The sequence below is a fragment of the Octodon degus genome, unplaced genomic scaffold (assembly GCF_000260255.1).
Source record: "Octodon degus isolate 3935 unplaced genomic scaffold, OctDeg1.0 scaffold00043, whole genome shotgun sequence".
Classification (NCBI taxonomy): domain Eukaryota; kingdom Metazoa; phylum Chordata; class Mammalia; order Rodentia; family Octodontidae; genus Octodon; species Octodon degus.
Window position 1 is genome coordinate 11,287,956 of NW_004524619.1, and position 13,430 is coordinate 11,301,385.

General features: G+C 41.5%; 1 protein-coding gene across 3 annotated transcripts in view; it reads left to right on the forward strand.

Moving 5' to 3' along the window:
• Positions 1 to 13,430, forward strand: part of Hacl1 (2-hydroxyacyl-CoA lyase 1) — a 49,668-nt gene that overhangs the window by 365 nt on the left and 35,873 nt on the right. For all 3 annotated transcript variants that reach the window (XM_004631663.2, XM_023715781.1, XM_023715782.1), the window contains exons 2-6: positions 116 to 220; positions 6,525 to 6,565; positions 9,294 to 9,374; positions 10,488 to 10,560; positions 13,326 to 13,403. In XM_004631663.2, the coding sequence (XP_004631720.1) occupies positions 116 to 220; positions 6,525 to 6,565; positions 9,294 to 9,374; positions 10,488 to 10,560; positions 13,326 to 13,403 (378 nt within the window). The remainder of the gene's footprint in view (positions 1 to 115; positions 221 to 6,524; positions 6,566 to 9,293; positions 9,375 to 10,487; positions 10,561 to 13,325; positions 13,404 to 13,430) is intronic.

Sequence of the window (13,430 nt, forward strand, 5' to 3'; positions counted from 1 at the left end):
GTGCGGGCCTGGGAAGCCGCGGCCGGGGTGGCGGGGTGGCGGGGCGGCCGGGCGGCCGGGTGGCCGGGGTGGCCGGGGTGGCCGGGCGTTTATTCCCTTTCCCTGTGGCCCCTAGAACGTGCAGTACATGTTCGGCGTCGTGGGCATCCCGGTGACTGAAATCGCCCTCGCCGCCCAGGAGCTGGGCATCAGGTACATCGGGATGAGGAACGAGCAGGCGGTGAGTAGCGACGCGGGTGCCCGAGGGCGCCCCTGCGAGGGGTCAGCCGCAGCGCCGGCCGCGCGTGCAGACCCTCAGGGCGCCCGACGCCTGTGAGTCGCCGCGCAAGTGTTACCGTTGTTCACCCTGCTTGACAGATGAGAGAAGTGAGGGGCAGAGAGATTAAAGTTTGCCCTGGCAGGATTTGAACTCCGGTACTCTGGGCGATGCTATTTTATGTGGAGTCTCGTCAAGTCTTAAGTGTCAGAATTGAAAGGGATATTCTGTTCTGTTTAGTTGGAGCAGGGTCGTGGTTCATGCTGGCCTTGGGCTCACGCTAGCCCAGTGGCCCTGGATTCTCCCTATGATCCTGCCTCTCCTCCCGAGTGCCGGCTTACAGATTTGTGCCAGCACACCTGGCGCAGATGTGACAACCCATTTTCAGTGATTTCTTGCCACCCCAGCCTCACACTTCTCTCAGCCATGCTGTCTTAAAGATTGAGAATCACTTTGGGGATTTCGGGTACTGCCTGTGCAGTTGAGGCCAAGTATTCCACCTTTCTGTTTTCACTGTTGCCCTCTCTTCCGACTGTGTCCCACGTTTTCCTCAGACAGTTCCCTTCATCTCTTTTTTTTTTATTTTTTAAATTATTTATTTATTTATTTATTTATTTATTTAGTGTGTGTGTGTGGGGCCAGCTCAGCCCACCAGGGGGCGGGGCGGGCTGGCATGTGGTGCTGGGGGATTGAACCGCGGTCCCTGTGCTTTGCTTAGTTCCCTTCATCTCTTAAATGTACCCTTCTTCCGTCAGATGTGAGCTCTGAGAGAGAAGAAAATGTAGTTCATTTATTGTCACATCTCCCTCAGTAGCTGGCTTGGGTGAAGCTTTTGTGTGACAGCTGCACTTCGCACATTCTTTTTCAGTTCAGTGATGTTTATTATCTACAAAGTTTGAGATTTATTGGCTCTTTGTCACTTTTCTTTTCTGTGCTGGGGAGTCAAGCCCAGGGCTTTACGCATTCTGGGTTGTTCTTAGTTGGAACAACCTTTTGTTTTTTTGTCTGTGTGACATGGAGCCATTGACCTATTAGACCTATATTTTACTAATTTTCTGTAGGTGGTATTGTAGCAGCAGATGACAGTGAACGAAGATAAACTTCCACAAAAGAGACCAAGTGGGTGGGAACAAGGAAGCTTCTGTTGCAGGCTTGCAGCTGACTGATGCCCTGACTTTGGGTCAGGGCTCTCAAAGTTGTCAGTCCCTGCTTCAACTTTGCTGTCAAGTTATAGGCTGTTCAGGCTTCCATAGTAACCACATTACCTCATTTTCAAGAATTTTACAAGAGTGTCACACAACTGCCACAAAGTTTACATTTCCCGGACATTGTTGACCATCTGTCTCTCTGCTGTGTCCTGGGTGCATTTTAGTGTGAAGTTTACCCAGTTCCCCAAGTTCTTCTATTTGTTCCTATTTTATGACCCTGGTTTTCTCTAAGTGGGTGTATGGTTAGCTCCATAGGAGGGGGTGAAGGAGTGAGTTATCTATAGTTTAAGTGAGCTTAAGTGACCCTCCTTTACAATGGAGTCTCCTTTGTCTCAGTATGTCTGCCATTGATTTCCTCTTCATATGGCAAGCAGTAAGTGTATATGAGAAACTGTGCTACATGCCTGGTGCGAGAGAGAATGTAAGGAAGTCTTGACCTTCGTGTTGGTCCCAGTCTGAGAGGGTAAGAACAAGAAATACAGAAAAAAATTTCCTAGTGTGGTAACCCTCACATAGATGTATATGAGGAACATTAGTAGGACAGAATGGATGACTGGTTCTCTTTGGTAGGATAAGGAGGATTGCCCGGAGAGGTAATGTTTGTTTTTGCTGTACTGTGACAATTTGAAGTTACTAAAGGTCATGAGACAGGATGGGTTAGACCAAGGGAAGGGTGTACAGAGTCTTTTCTAGCTGGAAAAGAAGATTAGACATTTAAAAAAAAATAGGCAATGGAGGAAACTGTGAAAGTTTTCTAACCAAGTGGGAGACATAATTAGAATTTTACTTCAGGAAAATGATATTCATAGACCAGCATGAGTAGAAGCCAGAAAAAAGATAGAGCTTGAAATTTTATTTCAGTATGCCTAGGCTTTCACTCTGGGTCTCCTCATCCTTTGGGCAGTGGATAAGGAGGTGAATGCTAGTTTTGGTCCTTGGAAGACTTATTGCACAACTGTACAGATAGAAATAGACAATTTTATTATAACGTAGGTAGTGTGGTACAGATGTTTCCACGGTTCTCTGGAACGCCAGAGAAGAGGTCCTCAGTTCAGCTGGATTGTAGTTGAGTATGACTTGTCTTTCATCAGATCCTTGGAATACTCAAGTGATATGAGAAAGCCAGGAGGCAGGTTGTCAAAAATTAATTTCCTGACAATTTGCTGTGTGCAGGCACTATTTTGAATATTTTGCGCTGATCTTATTTCCATAGCAATGTTCTGAATTTTGCTATCTTACAGATGAGAAAGCCAATATAGAGAGTATTTTGCCACAATTGCACAGAAGAATGTAGGTGAGCTAGGCTCTGAGTCAAAACCTTTGTTTCCTGACTCTGCTCTTTTTAAGCACTATATATTATTTTTTCCTGAAAGTGGAGGTAAATTAGTAGAAGCAGACTTTTTTTTTTTATTATAAAAGCAGTTGTCTCTGAATTTTTTATATCTGCCAGCAAGTATACTTTTTGTTGTATGTTTTGTATTTTGCGTTGTGTAGCAACATTTCTTACGCTGCTATAATAAGTGGGCAGTGATTCTCAGTGTCTGAGTAAATGTTCTTCTTGCAGCAGGTATTTTAAGTTGGGTACTTAGATTTCTTAGGAGTTGTCTTGTTAATTCTCTATGTAAAATTGGCCTTATATCTGAAAGGGGAGATAGACAGTGTCGACAGAAAATGCAACACAAAGAAGATCAGAGCTTTTATTCATCTTCATTTGGGCATATAATAAGGGTGTCAGTTAAGATTATGATTCATAAAAATGTATTTCTGTGACGTTTAAGTTCCGTAGTATGGCTAGGATTGAAGGCTAGGATATACCCTGTTTGTAATTTCCAAAGCCATGAGAAGAAATAATACTGGAAAAAAAGTGTGTCCTTCGTGTGGTGATATACACCTATAACCCCAGTCACGCAGAAGGCTGAGGCAGGAGGATTGCACATTCAAGGCCAGCTGGGTAAATGTGTGAGACCTTGTCTCAAAAAATAAAAAATACAAAGCAGAGGAGCTGTAGCTCATTGATAGGGTGCTTGCCTAGTCCTGATTCAATCCCCAGTATTGGGGTCGGGGGAGTCCCAGACTAAGAATTTAAAAGTGTACTCCACATTTTGCCAGAGCAAAATTTTCCATTTTTCAATATTTTTAATCTTGTATTTAATTTTGTGTTTTCTCTCTCTTCCTGGCTTAGTTACTTTCTCACTGCTGGACACAATACTTGATGCTCACAGGTTAGAGGAAAAAAGGTTTATTTTGGCTCACAGTTTGTAGAGTTTTCAGCCCGTAGTTGGCGGACTGCAAAGCACGCAGCCTGGCGAGGGGCATCACAGAGGAGAAATGGCTCACGGTGGGCAGTGGGGAGCGCTGTGCCATCAAGGGAGGAGAGAGGGGGCGAGATTCTCGCAGGCCGTGCCTCCGGTGACCCATCAGCTGCGTCTGGGCTTCCCCTCCTGGCATCACATTGAGCCAGCGCTCCAATCTGTTCCCAGAGTTCAACCCATGAGAACATGGGGCTTTGGACAGGTATCTAGATAGAAGTCCTAACACTGTCCAGTTATGAGCTAAAGTACAGTGAAAACGTAAAAAGCGAGGCATGGTATGCCTGTTCTTTCAGCTCCTTAGACAGCTGAGGCAGGAGTGCTGTAGAGTTGAAGCCAGCCTGGGCAACTTATAGAGACCGTGTCTTGGAAAGGGTTGGGGATATAGCTCAGTGCTCCACGGATTCAACCTCTAGTGATGGAAACAAGACAAAAGAAGTGGACACTAGGCAGTCCATCAGGGAAGATTGCAAGTTCAAGGCCAGCCTGGTCCAATTCATGACACTTGTCTCAAAAATCAAAAACAGAAGGCCAAAGTGAAGCTTACTGGTACAGTGGTTACCTTTATGTAAAAAGGAAAATTTCAACGAATTGTGAAGGATTGAAAACATAGTAAGGAAGATCACTAGATAATCACGGAAATTTAAGCAACACATTCGATGGTTTTCTATATATTTGAAAACATTAATAAAATCAATAAACTGAACTCTGCTGATCACGAATGAAAGTAAGCAAGCACAGATAACTCGTGTCAGGAATAAAAAGGGAAGCATCACTACAGACCCTTAATAACTGATATATTTTGAAGAAAACACAGTGGAAAAATAGAAAATATTTTATTTTTTTAATAGAAAACATTTTAATTGAGTCATAATGAAAAGATAAAATATTGGGCTGGGGAGCTAGCTCAGCGGCTTAAGGGCATCCCTGGCAAGTGCAAGGTCCTGAGTTCAATCCCTGGTACCAGAAAAATAAATAAAGATGAAATATTGGGCTGGGGAGATAGCTTGGTGGTCTGAGCACCTGTTGGCAAGCATAAGGACCTGGGTTAGATCCTAGTATCATATGCTGTGCCAGCCCTGAAACCCCCCCACCAGCTGCCCTGTGCCATCCACTGAAACTGGGCGTGGTAGCACATGACTGTAATCCCAGCATTGGAGAGGCTGAGACAGGAAGATCACTATGAGTCCGAGCTGCATAGCGAGACCCTGTACCAAATAAATAAAAATTGAAAAGATAAAAATATCAAACTTATCCTAAGTGGTTAAAGCAGTTTTTTTAAAGAAGGAGTATTTTTAAATCTATTAGCAAAGCATATTTAAAAGTGCTCTTAGCTTGTATTTCAAGAAAAAAAGCAAATTGAAATCAAAGTGACATACTAAGTACATGAATAGACATGGAGGGGCCGAGGAGATGGTTCAGCAGAATAAGCGCTTTCCTGGCAAGCGAAAGGGTCTGAGTTCAGTCCCCGGTTCCGTGCAAAGCAAAAAAAAAAAAAAAAAAAGAAAGAAAGATGTAACTACAACAAAGGGAAAATCCTGTGGGAAATTGAAAAATTACAATGAAGAAAATTCTTTGGAAAAGAATAGACATAGAGGAAGTAAAACAAATGAACAATAGGAAGAAAACAACCAAGTCAAAAATTGGTTCTTTAAAACAGGGGTTCCCAACCCCTTACCCAGGGTATGTGCATAGGACTAGTACCACACAGTAGAATGTGGGTAGTGGGTAGGCTTTGTCTGTATTTATGGGCTGTCTCCAGGCTGGAGGACTGCCTGCACCCCAGCTCCTGTCAGATCAGCAGCAGAATTAAGGTTCTCATAGGAACACAAACCCCCAGGGAGCTGCGCATGCAGATCTAGGCCTGCGCTGCTTATGAAAATCTGATGCCTCCTGATCAGAGGTAGAGCTGAAGCGGTGTTAGTGCTGGGGAGCGGCTACAAGTGCAGATTAACACGGTAGGGAGGGCCTGCCAAATAGCTCAGAGATTAAAGCGCCTGCAAGCAGGCACAGGGACCTGGGATTCAGTCCCTAGACCTGCAGTGCTGGCCCCGCCCCCAGGACATGCTGAGACTACGATTGAGACTGGGTGTGCACCTGTAATCCCAGCTGTCGGGAGGCTGTAAACAGGAGGATCACGAGTCTGATTTACGCAGTGAGACCCTGAACACCCTGTAGACCTTTCCCTGAACTACAGGGAAAACAAAAACAAAAAACCCCACTGTGTAGGGAGGTCTGGCTGCGGAGAAACCATAATAAATCAGTTACTTGTAAACTGTTAAACGCAATCAGTCGATAAGTGGCATGTGACAGTTGAGTTGCATCTGGCAGGCTCTCTAGTGGCAAGTAAGTGGTTATATTTCAGTTGTTCAGCTGCCTCTCGTGGTAGGCTTTAAATCTAATACTTATTTTAGTCTGCATGTGACCTGCCCATTATTTTATTTACCTGATTCTATATTGTATTGTTATATAATTTCATATATAGAAAATACATGTTCCTGTTGATACTGAAGATATTTAAACAAATGTTTAAATGCACAAATAGAAAAGATGATGATGATCAATTCATTTCAAAATTAGAAATTAGACACCCATACCATTATATAAAATTTACCTGTAGATTTTTTTTTTGTTACAGTGTAAGGTGTTCAAATTTTATCATTTAAATTCTAGTCTCTAAATACTAAATTTTCTCATAGTTGTGCTCTAAGATCCCAATATGCTTAATTCCCAAGTATTCTTTCTTCATAGGCTTCTTATGCTGCCTCTGCTGTTGGATATCTGACTGGCAGGTAAACTAAAATCTGCTTTATTTTAGCTATAGAATATTTTTAGATAGACTGATTGTGTCTTTCAGCCAAAAGTTAGATTTGAAAGATTATAAATGATAGTACAGAAAAATAAATTTGGAACTCTCTGAAGGTCAGATCAAAAGAATGGGAATACCTGGAAAGTGTGTTGGGGGAACACATTAACATATAGCAGAGTGGGTCACTGACCACATGGTGAGTTCCCGTGTCACAACTCTGTTGGTGTCCTAACGACTCAGCCCACCTAAGGTAGAAGTGGTTGATTCAAAAATGACATTGGTGTGGCTTGTTTTGCTTGTTTATATTTTTTTAGTATGCATCTATCTTATCTAGCTAACCATTTCTGTTTTCTGACTAAAACGTAATCAGAAATGTTTTTAACCATGTTTTTTAACCTGGGCAGGATGCTACATACCTGTAAGCCCAGCGTATAGCAGGATTGAACGTTTGAAATCAGCTTGGACTGCAGAGCAAGTCTGAGGCCAGGTTGGGCTATGTAACGAGACACTATCTCAGCCACAGTGACAGTTATTAATTAATTAATTTTTTTTTTTTTTTTTTGTGGAACTGGGGATTGAACTCAGGCCCTTGTGCTTGCCAGGGAAGTACTTATTCTATTGAGCCATCTTCCTGGCCCCTATTAATATTTTTAAATAGTCATTTTTGAAAATAATACAGGGAAGAAAAGTTAAATCACCTCTAATACTATAACTATTTGTCATATTTTTGTCAAATTATTTTCTATTTACACATGTTATTTTTTAAACAGAATTTGGACTCTGACTAGAATTTGTATCAGACTTTTTCCACTTATGTTAGTTTTAATAATTTTTTGTTTCCAAAAGTGAAATTTGTAATTAAATTGCTAAGAAATATAAACATATATATAGTCTAGAGGTCACCAGAGTAGTCCTTCTGCTTTGATAAGAACCATTTCAATTTGATCGTGAGGAAAATAAGCCACCCCAAAACAGGATCTTTACCATTTTCTTCACTGTATTTAAGCAAAACAATATTTTAATCTTTTTTTTTTCATTTATGTATTTGGTCCAGGGTCTGACTACGCTGCTCAGGCTCATAGTGACCCTCTTGTTTTCAGCCTCCCAAGCACTGGGATTACACGCGTGCACCACCATGCCTGGACTCAGTCGCTGCTCAGCGCACCCTATGGTGGGGCTGGCGCAGCATGCGGGACCAGAGATCAAATCTTGGTCCCTACGCTTGCCAAAGCAGGCGCTTAGTGTGCTGGGTTGGCTCACTGGCCCTTATTTTAATCTTGTTGACTAGCCTAGAAAGCATTTAGATTATGAGTTCCTTGATCCCTTAATTGAACAAGTGCTAGAATGATGACTGTGATATCAAAAATGTATATGAAAAAGTTCTGTCGTGTGAACTTGTAGAACTGTGCTGTCTATATAGTAGCTACAGGCCATATGAAGCTATTTACTTTGAAATTAATTAAAACTAAGTTTAAACTATTAATTCCTCATTCTAATCGTCACATTTCAAGCATTCAATAAGTAGTTCCTCCTTTAGTTGTCATGTTCCAAGCACTCTTTGAGACTGCAGGAAGAGAGGGCTGCTACTGCCTGCAGAAAGTTCTGCCAGAGAGTACTGTGTAGAAGTTTAATTTTTGGTGGTGATTATGCTAATAATCTGTTTTAAGGTCTGTCTTTTGTGTGCATGTGTGTGGAACCGGGGTTTGAACTCAGGCCCTTGTGCTTGAACTCAGGCCCTTACTTAAGGTCCATCTTAAATATTCTTAAGAAATTATAAATGGCAAGTACCATATAGATTATATGGCAGTGCCTTCTTCTTTTTTTTTTTTTGCGGGCTCAGCCCACCCTGAGGGCGAGGCTGGTGCGGCATGCGGTGCTGGGTATCAAACCGCAGTCCCCTGTGCCTACCTAGGCAGACGCTTTAGACCACTGAGCTATCTCAATGGCCCCAACAGTGTCTTCTTGAATGCTTCAAGCTTTCAAAAGCCACCCATTGAGGAAAACATTCAAGTTCAGTTAAAAAGATTTGGGAAAGAACATCACATTTAGAATTATGTTCTTGTCAGGACCACTTGACTTTATGTTAAGAAATGAAAAACAGTGCTGGGGAGTTAGCTCAGTGAGGTTTAAGTGCCTGCCTGGCAAGCGCAAGGACCTGGCTTCAGTCCCTGGTACTGCATGCCGTGCCAGCCCCGGACCATGCCAGGCTTGGTGGCTCACTTCTGTAGTCCCAGCACTGGGAACGCTGAGACAGGAGGATCACTATGAGTCTGAGCCGCGTTGCGAGACCTTATGCCAAATCAGTATATAAAAAAGATTTTTAAAAAAAGAAATGAAAAAAATCTTTCATACAAAAAATACTCAGTTGTCAAAAACTTGCTTCGGTATGTAGTCAACTTGTTTTCGGCCAAATGTAACAGCAAGATATAAAGAAGGTAATAAATTGCAAGTTGAAGAGGATAGGCTCCTTATTCATATAAGAAGACTGATATTGTCTTCATTTTTCATTAAAAGTATTCTAATAACTTTACCGGTTACAGTAAAGACCTGAAGTCCAAGGTTGCCAAACTTTACCCTACATTGATAAGAGTTAGTTGTTGATATGAACCAAAAATGTTTGATTCAAAAATGAGATTGCTTGTGCTTGTTCCTCGTGTTCAGTTGTTACATTTGATCTCCTTTCAATAAAATAAATTCTCTTTTACTTCTAGGCCAGGAGTGTGCCTTGTTGTCTCTGGCCCCGGTCTCATCCATGCCTTGGGTGGTATGGCCAATGCCAACATGAACTGCTGGTAATCCAATTGCTCTTACCAAGAGCATTTTCGTAAAGTGTCCCTGTGTAACCTTCCTGAGCAGGACTGATCTGGGGTAGAAAGAACTGGGGGAAACCCTCTGATGCTTAGAAAAAAGGAGAAAGGTGATGACCAGGCAAGCGGGTGGAGGCTGTGGGGAAGGGGTGGGAGGTGGATGTTAAGGGTGCACAGTTTCAGTTATGTAGGATAAGTAAATCTAGAGTTCTGATATACCCAAAGAAAACTGTAGTATTGCATACTGGAAATTTGCTCAAAAATAGATTTTAGTTGTTTATCACACATATACCCCAAGTAACTATGTGAGATGATAAATGTTAATTTACCTAACTGTAACAATAGCTTCACTATGTACAGGGATATCAGATTGTTATATTGTATAATATAGATGAATATTAGGAAAGTAAGAGTGCTACTAATTCTTTTATAGATGAACACAACATTTTAATTTACTTCTGCACGTAAGATACGGTTGAAGGAGTTATGTTCTCATCAGTAATAACATTTAACTCTTTTGGTGGGAAGGATATTATCTTCTTTCTTGTCCTGTGTTTCCTACAGTTTTGTTTGTTTTTATTCTTCCCTCTTAGTTTTTTTCTTATCTATTTTAGGGTGAGGTATTTTTGAGCACCATTATGTTTGTACCATTATATATTTTTTTCTTCACCTTGAAGGATAAAAGTTTTATTGCTCAGGAATATTACTTATTTTGCCATCTCCAAATAGGTTTACTTAAGAAAGAATGAAATGTCTCTTTTCCATATCTCAAGAGTAAGGACAGATGAAAATTCATTTTGTGTCACTACACCTGGGCATCTAGCTTCAGCATCCAGGAGAGAGATACAGATAAGGATAAACATATGCAATACATTTTACATTTTTAAAAAAATTGCGTAAGGACTTGCTCACATCTGATTGTGTCCTAAGTAGTTTTTAATCTGTTGTTCTTAAGGGAGGATATAACGGGGTCTGTCTGTGTGTCTGTCTATTTCTGACTTTCTTTAACATTTACTGAGCTGTTTCTTTTTGTGCTGGGAAGTCTGCTGAGGATTTTACATGACATCATTTGTAATTTTTTTCTTAATATTATTTCAGGCCCCTAATTGTGATTGGTGGTTCCTCTGAAAGAAATCAAGAAACGATGGGAGACTTTCAGGAGTTTCCTCAGGTATCTAGTGTTTTAGAATTGTGGACCAGATTTAAAAAATTATTGTCTGGAAAAAAAAAAGTTAGAGGTGCCTGAAGTACTTTCTAGATAATTTTTCTGAACTAGACAATCTCAGGGTGGATTGTAAGAAAGGGCTGCCTAGACTGTGCTTAGGGCAAGCTTTCGAGAAATGCACCAAAATTGAACTCTGAAGTGAGTTCTTCTCAGATCCAAGAAAATGTAGAAATAAGAATGACTTTAGAGGGCCAGGGATACGGCGCAGTGACTGCCTGGCAAGCACAAAGTCCTGCATTTGGTTCCCAGTACCAAAAACAAAACAAAACAAAACAAAACAAAACGAAAAATGACTTCAGAAGCCAGTGCATGTGTGTGATTCCAGCATGGGAGGCTGAGGAACTATACATTCAAGACCAGCCTGGGTCACATAGCTAGACCTTGTTTCAAAAAGCAGCACACAGAAGATACACATCATCAAGAACGTTGCTGGAATAGCTGAATGGGAGGTGTAGGCGAGTAGGAGGAAGACTGTGGACTGAGCCCCCAGATGTAATAGAAATAATAGCTGAAAAAAAAATGTGCTCAGAATGATGATCAGTAGATGCTGGTGAGGGTATTTTTATTCTAGAAGAAGAGGGAAAGGAAGCCTTTCAAAAGTAAAACAAACTTGACCGGGGGATGGGCAAGATAGCTCAGTGGACTAAGTCCCTGCTTAGGTGAGTGCAGGAACCAAGGTTCAGTCCCGGGTACCACATGTTGTGCCACCCTGCCCCCAGGGCGCCGAGACTGTGTGGTGGCTCACACCTGTAATCCCAGCACTGGGGGTGCTGAAAGCAGGAGGATCACCGTGAGTCCAAGCTGTGTAGTGAGACCCTGCAACAACCAAATATATTAAGCAAAAAGAAAAAAAACGACAAAATTTGGCAAGAAAATGTTACCGTTTTGCTGCGCATGGTGGCAGGTGCCTGCACTGGGAGACTGAGGCAGGAGATGTGAGAGTTGCGGCCTGGAAAACTTAATGGGACCCTGCCTCAAAATAAAAAATGGAAAATAAATAAATAAATAAATAATGGGAAAACAAAGGGCTGGGAATGAATCGTTCTGAAAGCCCTGGGTTCAGTCCCCAGTACCACAAAAAATACAGCAATAAATAAAAGTTTTCAGAATAGCTCTACAAAACAAAAAAGTGAGAATAACATATAAAATAAGTATATTTGAGCATTTTGTTTTAGTTTTGTTGTTCTGAGACAGGGTCTTGCCACATAATGTAGGCTGGACTGGCTTTGAACTCACTATGTAGAGTGGAAGCTTGTGGGGAACTTGTGAGCCTCCTGTCTCAGTCTCCCCAGTTCTGGGATTACAGGCATGCCCTGGGCTTATTTGAGTGTTCGCAGGACAAAGTTAACACATTTTCCTTGTGTGTTATTAAATTTAAACCCAGGGTTTGTTCATGTTAGGCTTGTACTCTACCATGAGCTACGCGCACAGCCAGGAGTGGAGCTTTACCTGAGGGAATCTAAAGTAGCATAGCGGTCTAAGTTAATGCGAAAGTTACAGTTTTATGCTCTTGGAGGGGAACTGAGGTTTCACTTAGTTGATGGTAGAGAGTAACAGTTATTTATTTATTTTGGTACTGGGGATTGAACTCAGAACCTTGTGCTTGCTAGGCAAGTGCTTGTGCCGCTGAGCTATCTCCCCAGCCCAGTCACAGTGGTTAAATCGCATAAGTATGGTGGTCTGAACAACTGCTTTGAAGATAACAATATGCAGTGTAACAACCATTGTTGATTTCCTATCATCTTGTTTTGAGATTCTGTATCATTTTTATTGTTTGGTTTTTTTAAATGTATTTAGGACAGGGTCTACAGGGTCTCACTATATAAGTTAGACTCACAGTGATTCTCCTGTTTTCAGCCTCCCAAGCACTTGGATTACAGGTGCATGCCACCACGCCCAGTCTCAATCACCGTCTCAGTGAACCCCAGTGTTGGGGCTGGCACAGCAAGCCGGGAATTGAACCCTGGCTGCTGTGCTCTACCTAAGCTGGCGCTTTAGTCCACTGAGCTATCTGGCTGGCCCATGTTTTTTAATTCTCTTTAAAATAAAAAAAGATAGACCAGATAAGCTAACTAAAAGGAAATTTAAAATTGCTATAAAAACTTTCAATGGGAAAAAAAAATTACAAGTATTTTTTCCTGAAAAGGAAAATATAATGGTTTATAACATTAAATTAAAAATTGAAGAAAAAGATCACTGAAGCAGTGGAATTTCTGGGTTCGTTCATATGCTCCTTAGGACTTCTTGTAGACATTTTTGTCAATTCTTTTTCCCATTTAAACTCTCACCAGCAGTTTTTGAGAGAGCCTATTTTTCTGTGTTGTGATAGATAACACTTTCTTATCTTTGTTGATCTGAGAACAGAAAAAAGTGTCTTGTTTTTATTTGCTTTCTGAATCATATTGATATAGAAATTTGCTACTTCAGTAGTCATGGCCTCACTCTGTAATTCAGGCAAGCCTTGAACCAGCTGTTCAGCCCAAGCTGGCTTCAAATTCATGGCAGTCCTCCTGCCTCAGCCTCCTGAGTGCAGGAATTACAGGCGTATGCCACCATGCCAGCTTCCAGTAGGCTTTTAAGAGACATTCGAAATCATTTTCCCCATCTTGCCTCTGAATGTATTAGAAAGTAGTGATTTAACATTTTGTTTTCCTTCAGAAGAGTAACATGACTGTGAGCTGAATTCTAAATGATTTTCATGTTCCGTATAGGTTGAAGCGTGTAGATTGTATAGCAAGTTCTCTGCCCGGCCAAGCAGCATAGAAGCTATTCCCTCAGTCATTGAAAAGGTATGGTATTGAACAAGCTGACCTGGG